At 37.8% G+C, this 24,635-nt stretch overlaps 1 protein-coding gene and 1 pseudogene across 1 annotated transcript in view; one reads left to right on the top strand and one right to left on the bottom strand.

Moving 5' to 3' along the window:
• CEP135 (centrosomal protein 135) overlaps positions 1 to 24,635 on the top strand; it is a 67,404-nt gene that overhangs the window by 26,237 nt on the left and 16,532 nt on the right. The window contains exons 12-15 of the mRNA XM_021701623.1: positions 3,713 to 3,865; positions 4,763 to 4,915; positions 8,910 to 8,987; positions 16,258 to 16,409. Coding sequence (XP_021557298.1) covers positions 3,713 to 3,865; positions 4,763 to 4,915; positions 8,910 to 8,987; positions 16,258 to 16,409 — 536 coding nt within the window. The remainder of the gene's footprint in view (positions 1 to 3,712; positions 3,866 to 4,762; positions 4,916 to 8,909; positions 8,988 to 16,257; positions 16,410 to 24,635) is intronic.
• On the bottom strand, positions 16,775 to 17,814 carry LOC110590770 (annotated as a pseudogene).

Genomic DNA, 24,635 nt, shown 5'->3' with positions numbered 1-24,635 from the left:
GCTTCGGAGCTATAGGAGTCCTGGAGACTTATGATTCTAACATTATCTACACACTAGATAAAATTAGGGGAAGTTGGGACTAAAATTAAAACTCAAAACATTTAATTTCAAATGTTTAAAAATACCAAGTCACTGTGACATATACATGAAGATAATAGGTTAGAAAAAATTCAGACTTGGCTGAGTTTACTAGTTTCATCATTTTTTTTCCTGAAGATCCTGTGTCCATTGTCAGATGGTTTGGGGTTGTTTTCTGATTGGACTGTTTTTTAACTTCATTGGCTAATGGCTGAATTTGATTTACAGGTGTTAGTAAAAACACTACCCTATGTTATCTGTTATAAGCAGAATGAATTGGTGGGAAAATGCTGTATAAGTTAATCTTTGTGTTACTGAGTTGTTTTTTAAGCCCCATATATACTTAGGACTCAGAAAAAATGAATCACTGAATTGATCACCTTTATTGCATAGGAGAATCTTCCATAAAATGGTTGATTAGTTTAATCACGTATTTATTCAGTAAAACTGAGTAGACAAATATCTTAAAGCTTTTAACCTAGATATTTGATTTAACTCCTCAGTATGGATTTCCAGTTGAAAAACAAATGAGGTATGTTTGAGGTACTGGTAAAATTAGAAGAGACTTTTATCCCTTTTCAACTTACGTATTTTCTTAAAATGTTCTAATGTTACCTGACACAGATCAAGAATTCCTTTTCTAAAGTTTAGAAAGGTAGGGTATTCAGAGCATTTTAGAGTTCCAGTAATAAGTTGCAGGAATGGCAGGGAAGAGTAGGTGTGTACGTGAGTGAAATGGGTGAAGTGTGCATCTGCACCTAAACTTGGGTATTTTAAACATGTTTAGAAACTACATAGCAAACTATGGTACACATGAGTTTTCAAATCCTGCTTTATGGCAAACTGTTAGGCACAGTTTCCTTAGGATTGCAGTACTCAGAAAAAAATATTGATATTTTTAATATCAATGATCTTTGTCAAAGATACACCCATTGATACTCTATTGTGTGTGTAGCGTGAGCACTGCCTCCTTCTCCTTGTGCTTATATTCACTATGGTTCCAATCATGAGTTTCAAGTATAGTAGAGTTGAAAGGGCTTTGGAGTTAGAGACACAAACTGCCTTTATGACCTTGGACAGGTTACCTCACTTCATGAAACCCGTTTCCAAAGGTTACATGAGATAATAAGGGCCCAGCATTACACCCAGTGCCTAGTAAATATTTCATGCCCTTATTATTTGCTGGTTCAAAACACATCAGGTCTAGGTACAAAGTTAAATTCAGTTCAACAGGTACATATTAAGTGCCCGCTCTGAATGAGGCACTGGATGTGAGATAAAGAAGACATAGTTTCTGTGCATGTAGCCTTTAGTATTGTGTATGTATGTGCATGAGCTTGTGTGTGTGTGTTGTCAGGAACAATGGAATGGTAAAAGGGAATTATTAACAATTACATATGAACACAAATATATCTGTATATTTATGTCTGTATAGGATATATTTAGAAAAGAGCTAGAGTTCCTGCTTAAGAAGGCCAGTCAGTAATGTTGGAGAATTCGTTCATTTTAGGTACCATGCTAGGCACTGAAGGTGGTGTGGTCAGACCAGATACCTACTGTGTCTCTCATTGAGCTTACATTTTAGTGGTAAAGACGTATATTAAACACCTAATCATGTTAATAACTTTATAAGCTCGTTTATAGTAAGTGTTAGTGAAAAAAGGATACAAGGTTTCAGAATGCTCTTAAGAATACAAAGAGGGAGATCTAAATTAGACTGAAGAGTCAGAAACTCCTGAGAGAAAGTGACATTTAAGCTGAGACCTAGACAGTAATGAAAATAGACTGTCAAATCTTTTTTGTTTTTTAATGTCCCAACTTTATTTATAACCAGACCCCCAGCTCCCACCCCATCCCAGGTCCTCAGCTTAGCTCTGGGGGAGAAGCTGGATGAGCAGTGACACTTCTGCCAAGCCTTGAGCTCAGGAGCCCCTCTGGGCTTTTGCCCTAGCCCGCTGAATTTTGTCAGCCATGGGCAAACTCTGTGATTCCAGGGCAGTGGGACAGTACAAGGCTCAGCTCTGCTTTGTTCCAGTGCTCAGTGACCACATCTGCACTACTGTCAAATCTTTATTTACTGAGTACTCCTTTTCTAAAATCTATGCAGACCACCTCCTTTTTGTAAGATATTTTTATGTAGATATAATTAGGTTACAGATTTTCTTTTATAGCTATCTAAGCCTTAAGTCCTCAAACCCTAATCTGCTTTTTTTTTTTTTTTAAGATTGTATTCATTTATTTGACAGAGAAAGACACAGCGAGAGAGGGAACACAAGCAGGGGGAGTGGGAAAGGGAGAAGCAGGCTGCCTGCGGAGCAGGGAGCCCGATGCGGGGCTTGATCCCAGGATCCTGGGATCATGACCTGAGCTGAAGACAGACACTTAACGACTGAGCCACCCAGGCACCCCCCTAATCTGCTTTTGTCCTATAAAATATCTTACCCTTTAAGGTGTCCAGATAACTGACCTCATCCATTATGCTTTGGTTTTGCTTGTTTACCAAGATGATAACTTACTTCCAAGTGGCAGGTTAAATTTACCTCACAGATACCAAGTCTACATTAGACATGGTTATGTGCACAGTAGATAATGAATAACATATATCAGGATGCTTAACATATATCAGATTATCTCTTCCTGGGGCTTCTGCATTTAGTACTTTAATATTAAGGTACCTTACATCCCCTCGGGGTTGTGAGATCAAGCCCTGCGTCAAGCTTGTGCTGGGCCTAGAACCTGCTTAAGATTCTCCCTCTCCCCTGATTGCTCGCTTGCTTGCTCATGCTCTAAAAAAAAAGACCTAGATCCCAAGTCTACATTTATCACCTTTATTTTCCACATAGTTGTGAAGATAGTGGATCTGTTGAATCGGACTAAAATAATAAGCATCATCTTGTTTTAGAAATGTTGGAAGTATTTGCTTATTTGGTGAACATCCTTAGTGTATACTGCCTGGTAGAAATGTTTATATTTCTCTCATTGCAAAAATAGACTTCACATAGGTTGGGGCTGGGATGGTTGCGGAGGTTGGTGTGGCTGGGAAATTGATCTTAGATTCAATCAGAAAACACTGAAGAATGTGCTAGGCTATAATAGTTACTTATACTGGGTGAGCAGGCACACACATATCCTCCTAGTCTCTTCCCTGGAGAGGTTTGTAAACTAGTGGTTCCCAACAATTAGCATGCGTGAGAATCACCTGGAGGGCTTGATAGACCGTGGTTACTGGCCCTATGCCCACAGTTTCTGATTTAGTATGTCTGGGGTGGGCCCACCAACTTGCATGTGTAACAAGTTCCTACATGCTGCTGATGCTTCTGCTCTGGGGATTACACTTTAGTTACTACCATTATAACTCCAGGAGAATGACAGTTGAAGTGTTTGACAGGATCTGATCAAGTGGTATTATTGGCAGCGGGGGGTGGGGGTGGGGGGGTCCTTTTGGGCATTTGAAGGCTGGGAAATTTGCCCCAGTACTGCCTGCACTCTATCATCTGCTGCTCTCACTATGGATAAAAAAATTGTGTTCCTTTTGTCTGTTAACATTATTCAGTCACTGTCATTACCAACATCCTGTGACAACCATATGGTGATAATTATAACAATGATAACTTGTTTTTAAATTATGTTTCAGGGTGATTACAACTCAGAAATTCATCTGGTCACAAGAGAAAGAGATGAACTTCAGCGTATGCTGGAAAGATTTGAAAAACATATGGAGGACATACAGTCCAATGTTAAATTATTGACAGCAGAAAGAGATAAACTAAGTGTCTTATATAATGAAGTAAGAAATTGATTAAGCCAACATTATATAGAACAAGTTAAATATAAGGGAACCAGTATAAATCTTTTAAATTACTGTAATATATGGACCTTGTTATATTCCTTCGTAATTAGAGTTATCTAAGTATGGTAGTAGTTTCTGTTATTGTCCTGTTCCCAAAGCAGAGATTTCTATAATTTTTTCCATATTTATTCTTCTTCTCTTCCAGTTTATCTCTGTGTTAAGTCTGTTAGAAATAATCTCCTACTTCTAAAGCTACCTGAAACAGGTCTTAGCCTACTCTGAGCCAAGTTTATCCTTGGGATTCAGACATGTTAGGAGTCTGTCAAACAGTGGGTAGCGCCCACGATTTGGAGATACTGGATATTAAGGACTTAGCCTGTAATTTGAGAATTGATACAGCTTGGCCCAGTTTCAAAGCCTCAGTTGTCAGAGAGCAAGGTGAATATAAACACAGCAAAGTGTCTAAATTTGTTCCATACCAATTTCCCATGAGGTTCTAATGCTACTTTGAGAGAGGGAGAAGGACATGTAAGTTAAAAGGTCAAGTTGAAAAAGCTGTTCTTACTTTTGGAGATTTTTCTTGGAATCTGCATTTGCAAATTGATTCATTTCTGGGCTTTCCCCACTATTGACTTGGATTTCAGCTTTCTCGAGTCTGCTTAGTTAATTACTCATTGTCCATCTGCTGTCTGGTTTCCAAAATTTTGTAGCTGGCGTTTCCCCTCAATCTCCTTGTCTTTTGGGATTTTGTTGTTGTTTTAATCCTTTTACTCATTTTGTTGGGATTTGGGAAGAGAGCAAGGGTAGTATGTGTTTAGTTTGCCTTTTTTTTTTTTTTTTAACCTTTGGAGCATATCCAAAATGTTTTTTATTTATATCTTTTAATTCTTTAAGGCTCAGGAACAGTTATGTGCACTAAGACAAGAGTCTACCAAAACCACAGTCTCGCATAATATTGTGAGTCTTATGGAGAAAGAAAAAGAACTTGCATTATCTGACTTAAGAAGGATTATGTCAGAAAAAGAAGCTTTAAAAGAAAAGTTAAAAGTAAGTAATAAGATTGACTTATTTTTGAAAGGTAATTTATAGGGAAAAGGGAGGCCTTTATGTTTTCCTGTGAAGTGACTTATTTAGGATGTACAGCTAGATCAAGAGGTTGGCAAACAATGACACATGAACCAAATCTAGACCATTGTGTTTTTGTATGACCATGTGCTAAAAATGGTTTTTACATTTTAAGTCATTGAAAAATAAAGGAGAGTATTTCATGACACATGAAAACTGTGAAATTCAGGTTGCATCTTCGGTCAGTGTTATTGGAATACCATGCTCATTTGTGGCCCATAGTTTTCTGTGTGGCTTCTGTCGTGCTGCAGTGGCAGAATTGAGTATTTGCAGCAGAAAGTGGCCCACAAATCCTAAAATACTTATTATCTGGTTCTTTAGAGAAAATTACTGACCTCTGATCTCAATAGGAGGTTCCTTCGTCATGTGGAAGGACATTATCTTTTTTTTTTAAATGTAAAACAACTTGACTGAGTTACTCACATAACATTCAGTTCACCCATTTATAGTGTACAGTTCAGTGCTTTTTAATATATTCATAGACCTGTTCAGCCTACCACCACAGTCAATTTTAGAGCATTTTCATTACCTCGAAAAGAGACCCTGAAACCCCTTAGTAGCGGTTCTCCATTTCACCCTAGCCTCCTCAGGCCTAGGCAGCCACAAAACTACTTTCTGTCTCTACAGATTTGCCTACTCTGAACATTTCATATAATTGAAACACTTAGTGTGTAGTTTTTTATCTCTTGGCTTCTCTCACTTTGCATAATGTTTTCAAGTTCATCCATGTAGTATGTATCAATACTTTATTCCTTTTTATTGTAGAATAATATTCCATTCTATGGATAGATAGAAAACATTTTAATTTTCATTTATGTGGTTTTTACTTTTTGACTGTTATGAAAAATGATGCTGTGAACATTCATGTACAACTTTTTGTTGATGTAGGTTTTCATTTATCTTGGGTATATACCTAGATTCATATGATAACCATAGCCATTTGAGCAACTGCCAGGCTGTTTTCCAAATCAGCTGTACCATTTATATTCTCACCGGCAGTGTATAAGAGTTCTAGGTTCTCCACATCCTCACCAACACTTGTTATTATCTGTCTTCTTTGTTATCATCATGCTGGTGGGTATGAAGTAGTATCCACTGTGGTCTTGATTTGCATTTCCTTGATGGCTAATGACATCGGGCATCTATTCATGTGCTTATTTGGCCATTTGTGTATCTTCTTTGGAGAAATGTCTATTCAGATCCTTTGCCCATATTTACATTGGGTTATTGCCTCATTGTTACTGAACTGTAAGAGTATTTTATATATTCTTGATACAAGCTCCTTATCAGATACATGATTTACAAGTACTTGTCCCCATTCTGTGGGTTGCCTTTTCATTTTCTTAATGGAGTCCTTTAAAGCACAAGAGTTTTTAATTTTGATAAAGTCCAGTTTATGTATTTTTTTCTTTTGTCTCTTGTGCTTTTGGTGTGCTATTTAGTGGCAATATCTTATACTTTCTTTTATAATCTCCAAAAAAATGTGTGAAAGTACATAAAGCACTTAATAGTGCCTAGAACATTATAAGAACTCAATGTTAGCTATTACTGTTACTATTTTGGTTTCATAGTTTGCTTCCAATAAGTATTATTGAATTAATACTTAGAAATTAGCAGCTCAAGTTAGGAATAAGAATATTTAAGCATTATAAGGGTAGTCTTTATGTCATACATTTTCAGTTGAAATTTTACCCCAGCGGAATATTTTTAATTGGGTTCTTTTGGAATACTGCCCTGCAGAATGTGCTTTCTTATAAAAATAAGTGTTAAAATTACCAAATGGAAAATTTCTGTGCAATATGGCAGCGTTTAGCACAAGCTTCTGATTTATTCTTTTCCATATTTGTTGAAAGGACCAAGGACTGTAGAAACAGGATTTTAAAATGCAGTAGTACTGAAAGCTCAGAAAAAGTGAAATTCCTATTACCAGAATCTTTCTAGATTGTAGAAGGCAAGATTTATGAGTTTACAGTAGGTCTTTTACTTAAAAACTAAATTAATCATCTCAATCCTAAAGCCTCCTCTAGTAGTTTCCTGTTATTCAGCTATCTACCCTACCCAGTTGTCAAACCAGGCATCATCACTGCTCCTCTCTCCTGTAAAGCTCTTTTCTCTCAACTAATCACCAAGTCCTATGTGTGCTACCTCTTAAATAATATTTAACACTTACTGAGGTCTTTTCATGTGGGAGGCTCTGTTCTAAGTGCTTTTTACATGGGCTATCTCAGTAAATCTTCACAATTACCTTTTCAGATAGCTAATGCTTACAGATGTGGTCTTTGAGTTACAGAGTTTAAATAATCTGTCCAAGATCACCTAACGGTGAAGTCAGATGGAGTCTGACTCCTGAGCTTACGTTAGTTTCTCTCGACTCTGTGTACTTTTTTCTGTTCCCCTGCTGCCATCCCATTCTGGCCATTATTTTCTCCCAACTGCATTAGTGTATCAGCAGCCTCTCAAATCTGTATTTTACACCAAAGGCAGAGTTTGTCTTTCAGAGAGATAAATCTGATCAGATTTAAAATCTATCAACTGGGGACGCTTGGGTAGCTTAGTCGGTTAAGTGTCTGCCTTCAGCTCAGGTCATGATCCCAGCGTCCTGGGATCAAGTCCCACATCGGGCTCCCTGCTCAGCGGGAAGCCTGCTTCCCCCTCTCCCTCTGCCTGCTTCTCCCTCTCCCTCTGCCTGCCGCTCCCCCTGCTTGTGCTCTCTCTCTCTGTCTCACACAAATAAATCTTTAAATATATATATATATATATATATATATGAACTGTTTTCAAAGACTTCAGTGATTGGCTTTTGCCTACTTCAAGGTCTAGCTTCTTTTCCCCAAACTCATCTCCCCCATTTCCCACATCTCATTTTCTCAACTCCAAGCTTAATGGACTTTTTCTTACCCCCAATTTTCTGCATAGGCTATTGAAAAATCTTTTACCCCTTACAGTACTTTCACCTGGCTAATTCCTATACATCCTTTAGAGCCAGGTTAAACATCGTTTCCTCACACAAGCAATGAACCCAGGACTCTAGATTCCCTTCAGTATGTTGCCATAAAGTTCATTTTTTCTAGCAGAATATTCATGGTTTTATTATGGTATCTTGTTTAAGGTTTGTCTTTTCTACTAGGCTTTAGTAACTGTGATGTCAGAGGCTTTATCCATTTTACTCACTATGTTTTCCTAACACCTTGCTGGGTGCTTGATATGTAGTATGTACTCAATACTGGTTGAATGATCTAATAAAAAATGCATATAGCACAGTGACCCTTCCAACCAGATATATAATTCAAGTGTCCAGGTGTCTTAATTGATTTGTTTTTAATGAGTAACATGGATAGAAGTATGAATCTGCACTAGAAAAATTCTCAGGGAATACCAGCTTATATCATTTGTCCTACACTTAGCATCAGCAAGAGTTGGATAAGGTAACCTAACCAAAGAAATAGTGCTTGTGTTTACACTGTTGACCAGCCTATTCTTGAAATTCTCATCTCTTGCATGGCCCTGTAGTAGTCCTTCCTGTGTCTTTGTGACCTCATTTCTTCTTTGCCCTGTGCTCCTCTCACACTTCTCATGAGGGTGTACTCCTGATCAGACTTAACCTGCTGCTTTTTCCTTTTATACTTGTACTAATGGATTGACCTGTATAAATCTTTAAAAACAAATCCATGCCATTCTGTGTCTTCTATTACAATTGCACATGGAAGTTGTATATAAAGGGTAAGAAACTCTTGTCCCTTTTTTTTTTCAACCAAAAGCATCATTATCATAAAATGTCTAATGATTTTCTTTCTAAATCATTTCCATGTTATTAAAAAGACAAATAGAATAATCCTGTAGACTTGTGTTGCTTACTTTGCTAATTTTGTTTTGTTATCTGCTGTGAATAAACATCTTCCATAAAATTCTTTTTCAGGATCTCCAGGAAATGAGTATTTTTGAAAAATCAAAATTAGAGAAAACTATTGAACATTTGACATGTATTAACCATCAGGTAATTTATCAAACTAGATTTGGGGTAAATTATGTTATATGAATTTCAATTATAGTTTCAATATGCTCTATGTTTTTAAAATTACAAAATAGTATGCTAGAGATGCTGGTTAGGAGTATATACTCTGAAGGTCGACTACGTGCGTTCATATCCTTCTCTGTCACCTATTACCTGTAGACAGGCTACTCAAACTTCCTATCCCTCGGTTTCTTTATTTGTAAAATGGAATGGTGGTAGTACTTCTAAAGTTTTTGTGACGATTAAACATGTTAGTACATGTCAAGAACTTAGAAGAGTTGCTGGCATGTTGTAGGCACTCAGTAGGTGTTAGTTATGATTATTGTTGTTTTGTTCTTGTTAAAAAATCATAATACAGACATAGTGGAAAAAATGAAATTCATTTTCATTCCTTATTGCTCTCTCTAGAGATAGAATTTTTTAATCAAATTATTATGTGTTCTGAATCCTTTTTTTTTCTTGGTGTTTCATTTTGACTAGTTTCCTTTACTATGTCTTCACTGCTTTTATTTACGTCTACATATGCTATCATCTGTTTCTATCAACTTTGAGTCAGTTGATTTTTTTTTTTCCTCCTCCTCATCGGTTATATTTTCCTGATTCTCTGCATGCCTGGTAATTTTAGATGTCAGACATTGTGAGTTTTATCTTCTTGGTTGCTGGATGGCTTGTATCCCTATAAATACTCTTGAGGTTTGTTCTGGGATACAGTTAAGGCAGATGGAAGTAGCTTGAGCCCTTTCAGTTTTGCTTTTAAGCTTCATTAGGTGGGACCAGAGTAGCATTTAGTCCTGGACTAATTTTGTTTCATTACTGGGACAAAACTGTTTTGAGTATGCTATCTATTGCCCTATGAATTATGAGGTTTTCAAATGACTGATGGGAACAGGAGTTACTCCTGGCCTACATGAGCCCTGAGTATTCCCTTTAACTTTTTGATGGTTCTTTCTCTGGCCTTGGGTAACTTCCTCTGTGCTGAGCTCTGCTCAGCTGAACACTCAAGGGGCACCTTTTATAGATCTCTGGAGCTCTGTCTGTGTAGCTCTCCTCCAGTGTCTGCTCTGCAAACCCTAACTGCCTTGGCCTCCCTTGACTTTCAGTCGTGTCTTCTGAACTTAGGGGAACCACCAGGCTTCACCTGAGTTCCTTTCCCTGTGCCACAGCCTAGAAATTCTTGAAGCAGTAAGCTGGAGCTGTCATAGGGCTCACCTCATTTATTTCTTGTCCCTTAGGGGTCACTGTCCATCACTACCTGATGCTCAGTGTCTTGAAAACCATTGTTTTATGTATCTTGTCCAATTTTTAATTATTTCAGGTAGAACGGTCCAGCTTGCCCAGAAGCTGAAAGTGAGAATTAATGAACTGAAAAATATAAAAAATATATCTAAAGTACTAGAAGTCATTGGAAAGAGACTAGGATATGGAAAATGTAAAATAAGTTAAAGCTTTAGAGAATAAAGTAAGAAAGTCTAACATATATTTGTCAAAATTCTAGGAGAATGTAATAGAATGTGTGAGAGAGGCAGTATTTGAAAAGATAATGACTGATAATTTTCTAGGTCTTATAAAAACACAGGAGTTCTCAGATTCAAAATGCACAATGAATGCTGGAAGTTTAACAGATCCCAAAGAAGAGAAAAAAAAAGAAAAATCCAAACCATTTACTAGAGATAAGCAATGTAAGATACTTATGTATGAATTTGCTGGATCTTAATAGAAAATATAATACAACCTTATTGAAAGACATTAAAGAAGACCCAAATAAGTGAAGAGATATATCAGGTTTATAAAAAAGGTGACAGACATGTTTATAAAAAGAATATAAATTCTCCCCAAATTGATCTGTAGAATTGATGTAGTTCCAGTTGAAATTCCAAGATGGTGTGTGTGTGTGTGTAAATTAACAATGGATTTTATTTATTTTATTCATTTATTTTTTTTAAGATTTTATATATTTATTTGACAGAGAGAGACAGCGAGAGAGGGAATACAAGCAGGGGGTGCGGGAGAGGGAGAAGCAGGCTTCCTGCTGAGCAGGGAGCCTGATGCGGGCTCTGGGATCCCAGGACCCTGGGATCATGACCTGAGCTGAAGGAGACTCGTAACGACTAAACCACCCAGGTGCCCCTAACAATGGATTTAAATTTTACATGGAAACAGAGCTAAGAATCACAAAGAAATTTTAAAGAAGAACATGGTGTGGAACTTAGCCTACCAAGTATGAAAGCTTTAGAGTTAGTAATTAATATAAAGGGGTAGTTCACAAGGATTAAAGGAAAATGATAAAATCCAGTAGAGCGCAAACCCACAAAACCACAAATATATGGCAACTTGATCTATCAAGGACTCAGATCAATGGGAAAAGGATTATTCAATAATTATTTCTGGGAAAATTGGCTATTCATGTGTATGTATGTGTGTGTATATATATACACGCACACATATATATATGTATATGTCTATATTAAGAAGGAATTACATCCTACTTCAAGTATACCATATCCAAAAATAGTTGCAATCTTGAATGTTCAAGAAATAGCTACAATTTTTTAAAGAAAATACAGGAGATGGGGCACCTGGATGGCTCAGTGGTTAAAGGTCTGCTCTTGATCTCAGCTCAAGTCTTGATCTCAGGTCGTGTGTTCACACCCCATATTGAGCTCCATGTCCAGGAGAAAATCTTTGTGACTTTGGAGAAATAATAATAATAGCAATTCATATAGCATTTACTTTGTGTCAGGCACTTTCTCAACATTTTATATAATTTTAATTCTGATAACAATCATATGAAGTAAAGGCTAATATTATCCTTATTTCACACATAAAGAAACTGAGGGCGGGGGTGGGGGGGACAGTTTGCCTAACATCACACAGCTAGCAAGTGTCTGTTGCCAGAATGTAAGCTCCTAAATACAAATGAAAGAAAACAAATAAATAGGACTATATTGACAAGAACTTCTTTGTTCATCAAATAGTCATAGGTTGAAAAAACAGGCCACTAACAGAGGATTTGCTATACATTTAACCTAAAAAAAAACTTACAGAAGATATGAATTGACACTTCATGGCAGAAGAAATTACAAATGGCTAATAAACATAAAAAGGTGTTCTACATCAATAAGAGAGGAAATACAAATTAAAACCATAGTAAAAACATTTCATATCCATCAGGGCATCAGAAATTAAAAAGTTAGGGGCTCCTGGCTGGCTCAGTCAGTAGAGCATGTGACTCTTGATCTCAGGGTTATAGGTTCAACCCCATGTTGGGTGTACAGATTACTTTTTAAAAAATTTTAAAAAAAGAAATTAACAAGTTATAACACACAAATTTAGCAAATACATGTAGGGTTAGGGAATGCAAATTGGTACCTCTTTGGAGGATAATTTGGCATTGCCTAGCAAAGGCATATTCTGTGAGCCAGCAAATCCATTTCTAGGTAAGAACCCTGGTTGGAAGTCAGCAAACTGTGGCCCCCAGACCAAATCTGGCCTCTAGTTTGTCTTTGTAGTAAAATTTTTATTGGAACACAACCATATTCATTTGTTACACATTGCCCATGGCTGTTTTTATGTTACCACGGAGTGGTGGCAGCAGACCACAGGGCTCACAAAGCCTAAAATATTTAACTCCCTGGTAGAAAACAAGAAACAATCTTGATGTCAGTTATGAGGAAAATAGAGAAATAGTGGTAATAATTCATACAGTGAGGTATTACAGAGCAGTGAAAATGAGTGTGCAGTAGCTGCAAACATCAGTGTACTTGAATCTTATAAATACAGTGTCAAAGAACATGCAGTATGATTCTACTTGTGTAGAGTTCAAAAATATACAGACCTAAACTGTATATTATTTAGGGATTCATACGGATATGGTACACTAACAAAAAAGTAAGAAATGAGAAACACGAGACTCATGATAATGGTTATTGTGGCAGGGTTTGGGGGATGTGATTGGTGATTGGAGACTGCTCACCAGTAGTTTCAAGGTTCAGGTAATAGGTAATATTTTTAAGCCAGGTAACTTTTGTTGTTGTTGTTCTTTATACTATACATATATTCTTGTTTGTACAAGGTATACCCAAGGGATTTTGGAAGATTTTTAATGCAATAAACACCCAGTTTCATTTCCCACCTCTTTATCCCCAAAACTACTACCCACAATTCTAATTCCTCCCTGTTTCTAAATAATGTGCTTCTTTTTTTTTTTTTTAAAGATTTTATTTATTTATTTGAGAGAGAGAGAATGAGAGAGAGCAAGCACATGAGAAGGGGGGAGGGTCAGAGGGAGAAGCAGACTCCCCGCTGAGCAGGGAGCCCGATGCGGGACTCGATCCCGGGACTCCAGGACCATGACCTGAGCTGAAGGCAGTCGCTTAACCAACTGAGCCACCCAGGTGCCCCTAAATAATGTGCTTCTAACTGCTTAGTCTTACTTGCCTTACTTTATCGATTCAAGATTATTTGAGTATCTGTGATGTTAGATGATGACTTGGCACTCTTTCCTTTTTCTTCCTCCATTACTTCATAGTTTTATTACATATTATACTTACTTTAGTAGTAACTGTTTATATTATTATGACTTCTAGTGGCCCATGGGTCAGCCAAATGAGATAGTACTACTCTTGCCTTTTCTCTTACAGATCTTTTTCCTGGAATTAATAATTGCTTTTGTTTTGTTTCATTTTATTTTTTCTTTTCTGTTTTCATTAAACCCGTTGCTAATTTTTGTCAAGAACTCCAATATCTCTAGCACATGCTCAAACCTATCAGTTCTGTTGTTTTCCACTGAAGACTTCCCTTGAGCTTTCCATCATCTTGCTCCATTGTGGACTATGTCCTCCTCTTAAGAATTTCTCTCTGCCCCTCTCCTGTATTGAATCTCGTGTTTTCTTTCCTTCATTCTGGTATAGCACCTTCTCCAGTGGTTTCCTGGAAAAAAGTACATGGGAGGAGATTTTTTTGGTACACTACGTGTCTGAAAATGTCTTTATTCAGATTTCATAATTGATTTATGATTTGGCTTGGTATATGGGAATCTAGATTAGAAAATTATTTTCCCTAAAAATTTTGAATACTGTCTTCCATTGTCTCTTAACTTTCTTTGAGAAGTCTGATGCTATTCTATATCCTAGTCCTTTGTACATGTTTTTATTTCTGAAAACTTTTAGAATTTCCTCCTTCTTATTTTCAATTTCTTGGGTAATTTACTGTACTATTTTCTCTCTCTGGAACTCTTTTTTTTTAAGTAAGCTCTACACTCAGCATGGGGCTTGAATTCATGACCCCGAGATCAAGAGTCACATGCTCTACCTACTGAGCCAGCCAGGCACCCTTCTGGAACTTTTATTAGTTGGTTTTGGACCTCCTAAAGAGATCTGAGGTTCTTATCCTTTTTCCCTTATTTTCTCTTTGATTTTTTGTTCTTTCTGGGAGATTTCCGTAACTTTATCTTCTAACTCTTCTATTGATTTATTTTAAAATTTATATTTTTGGTTTCCAGGAGAATTTTCTAGAAAGAGATAGCTCTCTGGGGTGTGATGCTCCCAGTATAGATTTTCAGCCAGTCTCCTTGTTCTGTTCTTGACCCCAGCCCACCACCTGGTGCCTTCATGTGTTGAGTTTCTTCAAGGCAGATCAGCTGATTGCTAACTGTGGTCACTTTAGATCAGTGTTCCTCAACTGGGGTCAGTTTTGCCTCCTAGGAGATATTTGGCAATACCTGGAGAATGCGGTTGACACTAGAGGAAAAAGTGCTTTTCATACCTAGAAATTCTACTAGAGGGTCTTGCCTACTCAAGAGACTGGGATGCTGCTAAACATCCTACAGTGCACAATGCACAGGTCAGCCCCCCACAGCAAAGGATTATCTGGTCCCAAATATCAGTAGTTCCTAGGTTCAGAAGCTTTGCTTTAGATTGTATCCTTCCACTCTGCATCACTATTCTATCTACTCTTTGTCTTCCACAAGTTATTGACATCATTTATCCACTGTTGTTTTCTTTCTTGTTCTCTATGTCCTTATGAGTGTATAACTTTCTGTTCCTTTACTGTCATTTCAAGAGGGAGGGAAGATCAAATGTGTATAGTCAGTCTACAGTTTTAACTGGAAGACTTCTATTTAACACAAATATTTCTTTTTTTTTTTTTTTTTAAGATTTATTTATTTATTTATTTGACAGAGAGAGAGACACAGCAAGAGAGGGAGCACAAGCAGAGGGGGTGGGAAGAGGGAGAAGCAGGCCTCCCGCCGAGCAGGGAGCCCGATGCGGGGCATGATCCCAGGACTCTGGGATCATGACCTGAGCTGAAGGCAGGCACTTAACGACTGAGCCATCCAGGCACCCCACAAATATTTCTTGATTTTGAGTTGTACATACAGATCATTATTCCATTTAGATTTTATTTTTGTATATAAAATAAAATAGAAATCTCGTTTTTTTTCTTCAATGAGTGGCTGTCCCAACTCTATTTTTAAAGAGCTTTTTCTTTTCCCACATCCCTTAAAATTCCACCTTTTCTGAATTTACATCTGTGTAAATTTGCTCATTCATGTGAAATCCACACTGTTTAATAGTAGCTTGTAATTTATTCTAATATTTCATAAATCCCCCACAATTTTTCCTGTTTTCTTAACTTTTTTTCCTAAATGAACTTTAGAATGAATTCTGAGCCAACCTTCCTTATTTAAAAAAGGTTCTGTTAGGATTCTTACTGAAATTTCATTGAATTTACGATTATTTCAGGAACTTTTAATACATTTCCAATATTGTGTTTCCATTCAGAAATGTGTTATGTCTTTACATTAAATCGGGTTGTGTTTTATGTCTTTCAGGAAAATTTTTGTTTCTTCATCTAAATCTTACCCATTTTTTGTTTGGGTTACAGTATTTTCTGCTCTGATTTTTCTTTTAGTCCTATGTACTTACTGTTTTTTAGAAATTCTTCACAATGTTTGCTCTGTTGACTAATTGTTTCCCTTCCTTTTTTCACTGCTGTTGTGGATATATTCTTTTCTTCCTTTCTTGTTTTTTTTTTATTTTGTATCCTTTATTTTCATTTCACTGATATTGATAAGGAGGAATAAATGTGTATGCCCATTCTGACATCTAGAACCTAAACTGTACACATGACTTTTGAAGTATTGTTAAATAAATATAATTTATTTCTTTAGTTTTTCTCTAGAAATATTTTAAAGAGTGCTGAAGGAAGACAAAACTGAGACATCTATTAATTTTTTTAATTTAAATTATAGCTTGAGGATGAAAAATGTGATTTAAAGTCTAAAGTGTTAATAATGAAAGAAACAGTAGAGTCATTAGAGAACAAAGCAAAACTCCAAGCTCAAAAACTTAGCCATGTGGCTGGTGACTCATCTCATCGGAAGACAGAGATGAACTCGCTTAGGTAAGTTTATTGAAAGTTTTGTTATTTCACTTCTGGGAACAAATTAGTTGCTATGTAAGGTTCTTAGTGATGGCATTTTGGATTAGGCCTTTAAGCAGTGAAAGTTGGCCTTGCAGCAGAACCACCTGTGGAGATTTTGAAAAGTATGAATTTAAGGGCAAGTCTCTGGAGGTTCTTATTCACTGAGCAAACCTGGGTAGGTGTTGAGTATCTATATTTTTAAAGACTCTCACAGATATGATTGCAGACAAGTTTTTATACCTACTTCCTTCAGAAATTCCCCTTAGATACTTAGGATTATTTGTACTCCCTACTGTAGGATTGCTGAAAATTACAGAATTCTTTGCTTGTCATTGTCCTTTCTCTTTTTTTTTTAAGCGAAGTAAGCCTTTATTTCCTTGTTTCACAAATAAACTTGGCTGAATTGGTTGCTTTTTGGTGATTAGTCAAAGAGACCAAATCCCATATCCTCGTCCAACTCCTCCGACTCCTCCTTTGCTTCAACCTTGCCTGGGGCCGTGGCGGCAACAGGTGCAGAAGTGGGGGCAGCAGGAACTGCCCCCACTGGATCAGCAGGAACTGCCCCCAATGGATCAGCCAAGAAGGCCTTGACCTTTTCAGCAAGTGGGAAGGTGTAATCAGTCTCCGCAGACAAAGCCAGGACCCCTTGTATCCACTGATGATAGAATGGGGCACTGATGCAAGAGTCGGGTAACCTGTCTGCAGACATATGCTGGCAACACTGCGGACACCCTCCAGGAAGCAAGAATGCAGAGTCTCCTCTGTGATGTCAAGCACTTCAGGGTTGTAGATGCTGCCATTGTCAAACACCTGCTGGATGATCAGCCCAAAGGAGAAGGGGGAGATGTTCAGCATGTTCAGCAGTGTGGCTTTGCTGGCTCCCACTTTGTCTCTGGTCTTAATCAACTGCACATCACTCAAGATTTCAATGGTGCCTCTGGAGATTTTAGTGGTGATGCCTAAAGCCTGGAAGAAGGAGGTCTTCTCGGGCCCCAGACCAGCGTTCTGGGCTGGCACAGTGACTTCACAGGGGGCTATGGCACCAGCACGGGTGGCAGCTGGCACCTTATTGGCCAGCAGCATGTCCCTGATCTCAGTGAGGTCCTCCTTGGTGAACACAAAGCCCACATTCCCCCGGATAGGAGGCAGCAGTTTCTCCAGAGCTGGGTTGTTCTCCAGATGCCCTTGGATGGCCTTGCACATCATGGTGTTCTTGCCCATCAGCACGACAGCCTTCCCGCGGAGGGACATGCGGATCTGCTGTATCTGCTATGAACCCACAATGAAGCATTACAGATAATCATCCAAAAGTTGGATGATCTTAAGGAAGTAGTTGGACTTCCAGGTCGCCCTGTCTTCCCTGGGCATCACGGCGGTGCGTCAGGGATTGCCACAATGTCACTCTCACAAGGATGCCTGGAGAGTAGAGAGCTGTCCTTTCTCTTTTAAAAAATGTAAAATCAATATGCATATACAGAGTCTAAAAAGCTGAGGTGTCTGAAAGGTAAAACAGTCACTATGGAAAAATAGGCTGTATCTATAGGTTAGAGTCAGGTTATGAAGAATATGGTATGATAACCAGGAGTGTCTGGATTTTACCTTATAAATATGGAGAACAAATTTTTAACCGAAGAGGTAATGTTATTAACATGCCTTTTAGGATGAACTCTGGCAGAAATTGGGAAGATGGATTTGGAGTGTTAAGAGACTGATGGCAAACGATGGAGACCATGTGTCTGGACTAGAAACAGTGACAATGAACATGAACAGAGGCTAGATTTAGGAAACATTTCTTCATAAAATCGAAAGGATTGGATGGTTTATATGAGAATGAAAGAAAGATACAGAATGCAGAAAGTGTTTGCCTTAGGAGTCGGGGTTGTTGGTTAGCCATTAGTAAAGTTAAAATACAGAACATTGAAGGAAACAAAAATTCAAGTTTTTCTCTGGACTGCGTAGCTGCAATAAGTAAAAACTTATGATCAGAAGAAGGAGATCACTGAAGAATCAGAAGAGATATTCCTCTCTAAATTACATTTGCAGTAAAGATCAGGAAAAGATTTTCAGATGCCAACATGACCTTGCATATGTGAAACTAAATCAGTCATGAAATAATAACAACTTGAGATCAGAAAGGATTGTAGCAGTGATGATTAGAAAGAAGATTGGGAAAAAAAAAATAGATTGACAGGGGCACCTGGGTGGCTCAGTCAGCTAAGCATCTGCCTTCAGCTCAGGTCAAGATCCATGGCTCCCAGGACTGAGTCCTGTGTGGGCTCCCTGTTGAACAGGGAGCCCGTTCTCCCTCTCCCTTTGCCCCCTCCCTTGTTCGTGCCCTCTTGTGCTTGCGTGCGCAGAAGTGCTTTCTCTCTCTCTCTCAAATAGATAGAATCTTTAAAAAAAAAAAAAAAGAAGATTGATAAATTAGAACTGAAAGTGTAAGTGAACAGTAGAATGGATATTTCTGAAAACTGAGTTAGTGAAATAGAAAAACAAACTCAAGAAATTCATCTAGAATTCAGAACCAGGAAGAATAAAAAGAAATGAGAGAAAAGACACAGATCTAATATACAAATACTGAGAATTGCAAAATATATAGTAAAATAAACAGTAGGATTGAAAATCCGAGGAATAATTAGGGAAAAAAAGGCCTGAATTTGTTCATAAGGGGGTCTGTGATTATCAAACAAATTTAATGAAATAAGATCAAGAGCTCGTTGTGTCTGATTAATTAAGGAATACTATTTTAGGGACTCATGTAGGGTATCTCTAATTTTTGCCCTTTTGCTGCTCTGACTACAAGTCTTGATAAGTTAGACTTTAGGAAGAACTAAAGTGAAAGCTGCATTTTTACTTTTTTCTTTTTGTGAGAGCTACATACATCCTCTGGAAAGCTAGCTGAATGGACCAGCCTCTCTTCTTCTGGTTCATGCCTATCCTCAACTCCAAAGTATAGATACTATGGTATATTTCTGTCACCCAGAATTACTAGTCTACCTGTTTCCCTGTTGTGTTGAGCTGGCTGGATCTGCATTTAATCCATTTTGCTTTCTCCTTCAGACTGTAGCCGCAACTCTCCTTTCCTTTCCTCACAGAAGGCCCTTCTCAGTCTTATAAGGCAGAGCTTTCAGTGCCCTTTCTTGGATCCCCTAGCCTACAGTTCCTTTCACATTTTCTGTTATAATAATGTCCTTTTCTCTTGTGAGCTCAATATGCTACTTCCCTCATAGACACTGTGTTATAGGAAGGGATTGTGAAGACTTTACTGTCTACCTTGTACCACCTGGGGAAATTGCATGGTTCCATAACTTTATTTTGCTCTGACAGAAAAAACTGACTTATCTCTGAGAAAAGTTTGTCAGTCACATTCTCCATATCATTCTCCTAGTAGAACCATGAGCTCTAGCTTCAGGTACAATCCAAATTGTAAACCGAATACAAACCATGATGGCAAGCACTCTGTGCAAGCAAAGCCACATTACCCAAACCTCATGCCACTTTCGATACCATTAGTAGAGATCTTTCTGCTCCTTTAATCACATAAAGTTATCTTACCTTGACATGGAGACATTTAAGAAGCTGATACTCAGGGGTGCTTGGGTGGCTCAGTTGGTAAAGCGTCTGCCTTCAGCTCAGGTCATGATCTCGGGTCCTGGGATCAGGTCCCACGTGGGGCTCTTCCCAGCTCAGTGGAGAGCCTACTTCTCCCTCTCTCCCTGCTTGTGTACTTTCTCTCTCTGTATCAAATAAATAAATAAAATCTTTAAAAAAAAAAAAAAAGCAGCAGCTGATACTCAGATAGATGAAGCATATGTTCCTTTTCATCCACCTGGTGACCCATTTTCTTTTCCCTGTCCTGGGTCAGGCATCTTTAAACAAATTTCAGTGCCACCAAACAGTCTTTTCTGTATCAAGCACAGTTTCTAATTGTTCAAATACAGCATCTGAGGATGTAATACAAAATCCCACTTTAAGACTGCCATTAACGTTAAACAAATGATTCTTGTCTTCTTTGAATTTTAGCATTTAATGAGACCTGGCATTTAATGCCCCAATTCAAAACTCCATAGTGCTATAAAGCGACTTTATTCTACCCAGGGAAGATGGTCTTAGTCCCTCAGAGCATGTTAGCCATCCTCGGGAGCTAGGGTCAGTAAACTTTTTCTGTAAAGGAACAGAGAGTCAGTGTTTCAGACTCTACGCACCACCCAGTCCCTGCCTCATCTACTCAATCCCGCCTTTATAGCACAAAAGCAACCACAGGCAATATATAACTGGAGGAGTGTGGCTATGGTCAGTACGACTTTATGGGCACTGAAATTTGAACTTCATATAATTTTCATATGTCACAAAATATCAGTCTTCTGTTGAAATTTTTGTCAATCATGTAAACATGTAAAAATCATTCTTACCTCTTGGGCCTTACAGAAACAGGTAGCAGGCTGTAGTTTTGCCAACCCCTGCTTGGGGATAGTTTCCCGCCCAATTAGACAACTGACTTTTCTCAATCAACCCCATAGTAAAAAGCCTTAGTTCCTACAACTGCTAGCAATGAGGCTCTAAACGTTTAGATTCTTACAGCTGAAAATACCCTCGGACTGTTTTCAGTTTACCTTAGTCTTTAGTTATCTCTGTACCTTTTTCAAAACTAGAAGGTTATATACTTATCCAGTATCAAATAAATGCATTAACAGATTTTCCTGGAAAGGGCCCAGAAAACTCTGGTTGAAGTTAATATTATGGCAATGGGTATCAGTTGTTACAGGAAAATTTAGGTATATTCAGACAACCAAATATAACTGGTCTCCCTTGAGAAGTTTTTATTTGTTAAAGGAACTGAGAACCATTTTAGATATGGGAAGGAAGGTTCACAGACTCCTTTGAATGCCTACCAAGTGTCTTCTGGGCATGCTAACATTTTTTTCTACAAAGACAGGAAGAGGAGCCAGAGCCCCAAGTGAGGACAATGAGCTCATGGAGATGGACTTGGAAGGGCCAAGGGAAATTAGGGTCACCGTATTCAAATCATCATCCCTTTGTAAAAAGGCAAAGAAAAGCCAGTGCTGATCCCTTTTCCCCTCTCTGGCTCACCAAGAGATGATGCTTCATACTAGCCAGCCTATCTCAATTAGTGGAGGGCCATAAACATAGACTCTTGGGAGACATCTGAAATAAAACAAAGGAGAGATCCCAATCAGTATGGCAGAGTAGGAGGATCTTGAGCTCACCTCCTCATACAGACACACCAGAGAAGAAAAGGATTAATAATAAAAGGCATCCAGATTGGTAAGGAAGAAATACTCACTGTTTGCAGATGAAATAATGCTATACATAGAAAACCCTAAAGAAACAAAAAACTATTAAAACTAATAAATGACTTCGGGGCGCCTGAGTGGTTCAGTTGGATAAGCGTCTGCCTTCGGCTCAGGTCATGATCCCAGGGTCCTGGGATCGAGCCCCAAATTGGGCTCCCTGCTCAGCGGGAAGCCTGCTTCTCCCTCTTCCTGCTTCTCCCCCTGCTTGTGCTTTCTCTCTCTCTCTCTGACAAACTCTTAAAAAAAAAAAAACTAATAAATGAATTCAGTAATGTTGCAGGATACAAAATTAATATATAGAAATCTGTTGGGTTACTGTACACTAATACCAAACAAGCAGAAGGTGATATCAAGAAAACAATTCCTTTTATAGTTGCATCAGAAAGGATGAAATACCTAGGAATAAATTTAACCAAGGAGGTAAAAGACCTATACTCTGAAAATTGTAAGACTTTGATGAAGGAAATTGAAGATTGACAGAATAAAGGGAAAGATACACTGTGTTCATGGATTTGAAGAATATTGTTAAAATGTTCATACTACCCAAATCAATGTACAGATTCAGTGCATCCTAATCAAAATACCACAAGCATCTTCTTACAGAACTAGAATGAATAATCTTAAAATTTGTACAGAACCGCAAAGCCCCCAAGTAGTCAAAGCAATTTTGTGAAAGAACAAAGCTGATGGTATCATGTTCCCAGATTTCAAACTATACTACAAAGCTATAGTAATCAAAACAGTATGGTACTGGCACAAAAACACATAGGTCAATGGAACAGAATAGAAAGCCTGGAAATAAATCTACACTTCTATGGTCCATTAATCTATGGCAGAGGAGGCCAGAATATACAATGGAGAAAAGATAGTCTCTTCAATTAATGGTGTTGGGGAAACTGAACTGCTTTCCTATACCACATACAAAAAATAAAATTGATTAAAGACTTAAATGTAAGACCTGAAACCATAAAACTCTTAAAACAGGAAACTCTTGGATATTGGTGTTAGCAGTATTTTTTTGGATCTGTGTGAGACAGGGCAATAAAAGCAAAAATAAACACTTGCAACTATATCAGACAAAAGCTTTTGCACAGTAAAGGAAACCATCAACAAAATGAAAAGGCAGTGTACTGAATGGGAAAAATATCTGCAAATCATATATCTCATAAGGGGTTAATATCCAAAATAATATCAAGAACTCATACAACTGAACACCAAAAAAAGCAATCGATTAAAAAATGGGCAGAGGACATGAATAGACATTTTTCCAAAGAAGATACACAAGAAATACATAAAAAGATGCTCCACGTCACTAATCATCAGGGAAATGCAAATCAAAACCACAGTGAGATATCACCTCAGGCTAGTCAAAATGGCTAGAATCAAAAAGACAAGAAATAAGTGTTGGTGAGGATGCGGAGAAAAAAAGAATTCTCATGCACTGTTGGTGGGTATGTAAATTGATACAGCCACTGTGGAAAACAGTATGGTGGGTCCTCAAAAAACTAAGAACGACATACCATATGATCCAGTGATTCCCAAAGAAAACTAAAGCACTAATTCAAAAAGATATATGCATTCTTATGTTTATTGCAGCATTATTTACAGTAGCCAAGATAGGGAAGCAACCCAAGTGTCCATTGATAGATAAGTGGATAAAGAAAATATGGTTTAAAAAAAAGATATGGTATATACATATACAGTTGAATATTACCATAAAAAAGAATGAGATTTTGTCATTTTGTGACAACATGGATGGACCTAGAGGCTATTATACTAAGTGACGAAGGGCAGACAGAGAAAGAGAAATAAGTCACAGGAATGGAAAGTACAGCAGAGGGGATATAATCAGCAATATTGTAATAACTTTGGTAACAGGTGGGAACCAGATCTATTGTGGTCATTTTGTAATGTATAAACTGTCAAATCACTATGTTGTATACTTGAAGCTAATATACTATTGTATATCAAAAAGAAAGCAGGGTGCCTGGGTGGTTCAGTTGGTTAAGCGTCTGCCTTTGGCTCAGGTCATGATCCCAGGGGCCTGGAATCAAGCCCAATGTTGGGCTCCTTGCTCAGCAGGTCTGATTCTCCCTCTCCCTGACCCTCCCTCTGCTTGTGTGCTTTCTCTCTCTCTCTCTGTCAAATAAATAAAATCTTTAAAAAAAAAAAAAAAGGTATAGTATTCAAAACAGTGTGGTAACTGGCAAAAAGATAGCCATAAAGATGGACCAATTGAATAGAACTGAAAGTCCAGAAATAAACCCATGTATCTATGGCCAACCCATGTATCTATGGATTTCAACAAGGGTGCCAAGAGCATTCAATAGAGAAAGAGTAGTCTCATTGATAAATGGTGCTAGAATAGCTGGATATCCACATGCAAAAGAATGAAACTGGACCCCTACCTCACACTAATTATAAAAATTAACTCAAAATGGATCAGTGACCTAAATAGAAGAGCTAAAGCCATAAAACTCTTAGAAGAAAACATAGGAATAAATCTTTATGACTTTGGGTTTGGCAATGGATTCTTAGATGGGACACTAATAAGAATGAGCAACAAAAGAAAAAGTAGGTAAATTAGACTTCCAACAAAATAAAAAATTTTGTGTATCAAAGGACCTTATCAAGAAAGTGACAACTTGCAGAATGGGAGAAAATATTTTCAAATCATATCTCTGATAAGGGTCTAGTGTCCAGAATGTATAAAGAACTCTTATAACTGAACAAAAAGACGCAACCAGTCTTTTTTAAATAGGCAAAGGACTTGGGGCACCTGGGTGGCTCAGTCGTTAAGTGTCTGCCTTTGGCTCAGGTCATGATCCCAGGATCATGGGATCGAGCCCCACATCGGGCTCTCCGCTTGGCAGGGAGCCTGCTTCTCGCT

This window comes from Neomonachus schauinslandi, chromosome 2 (genome assembly GCF_002201575.2).
Source record: "Neomonachus schauinslandi chromosome 2, ASM220157v2, whole genome shotgun sequence".
NCBI lineage: Eukaryota > Metazoa > Chordata > Mammalia > Carnivora > Phocidae > Neomonachus > Neomonachus schauinslandi.
Note: the sequence above shows the minus strand (reverse complement) of the source record. Positions and strands in the feature narration are given on the sequence as shown.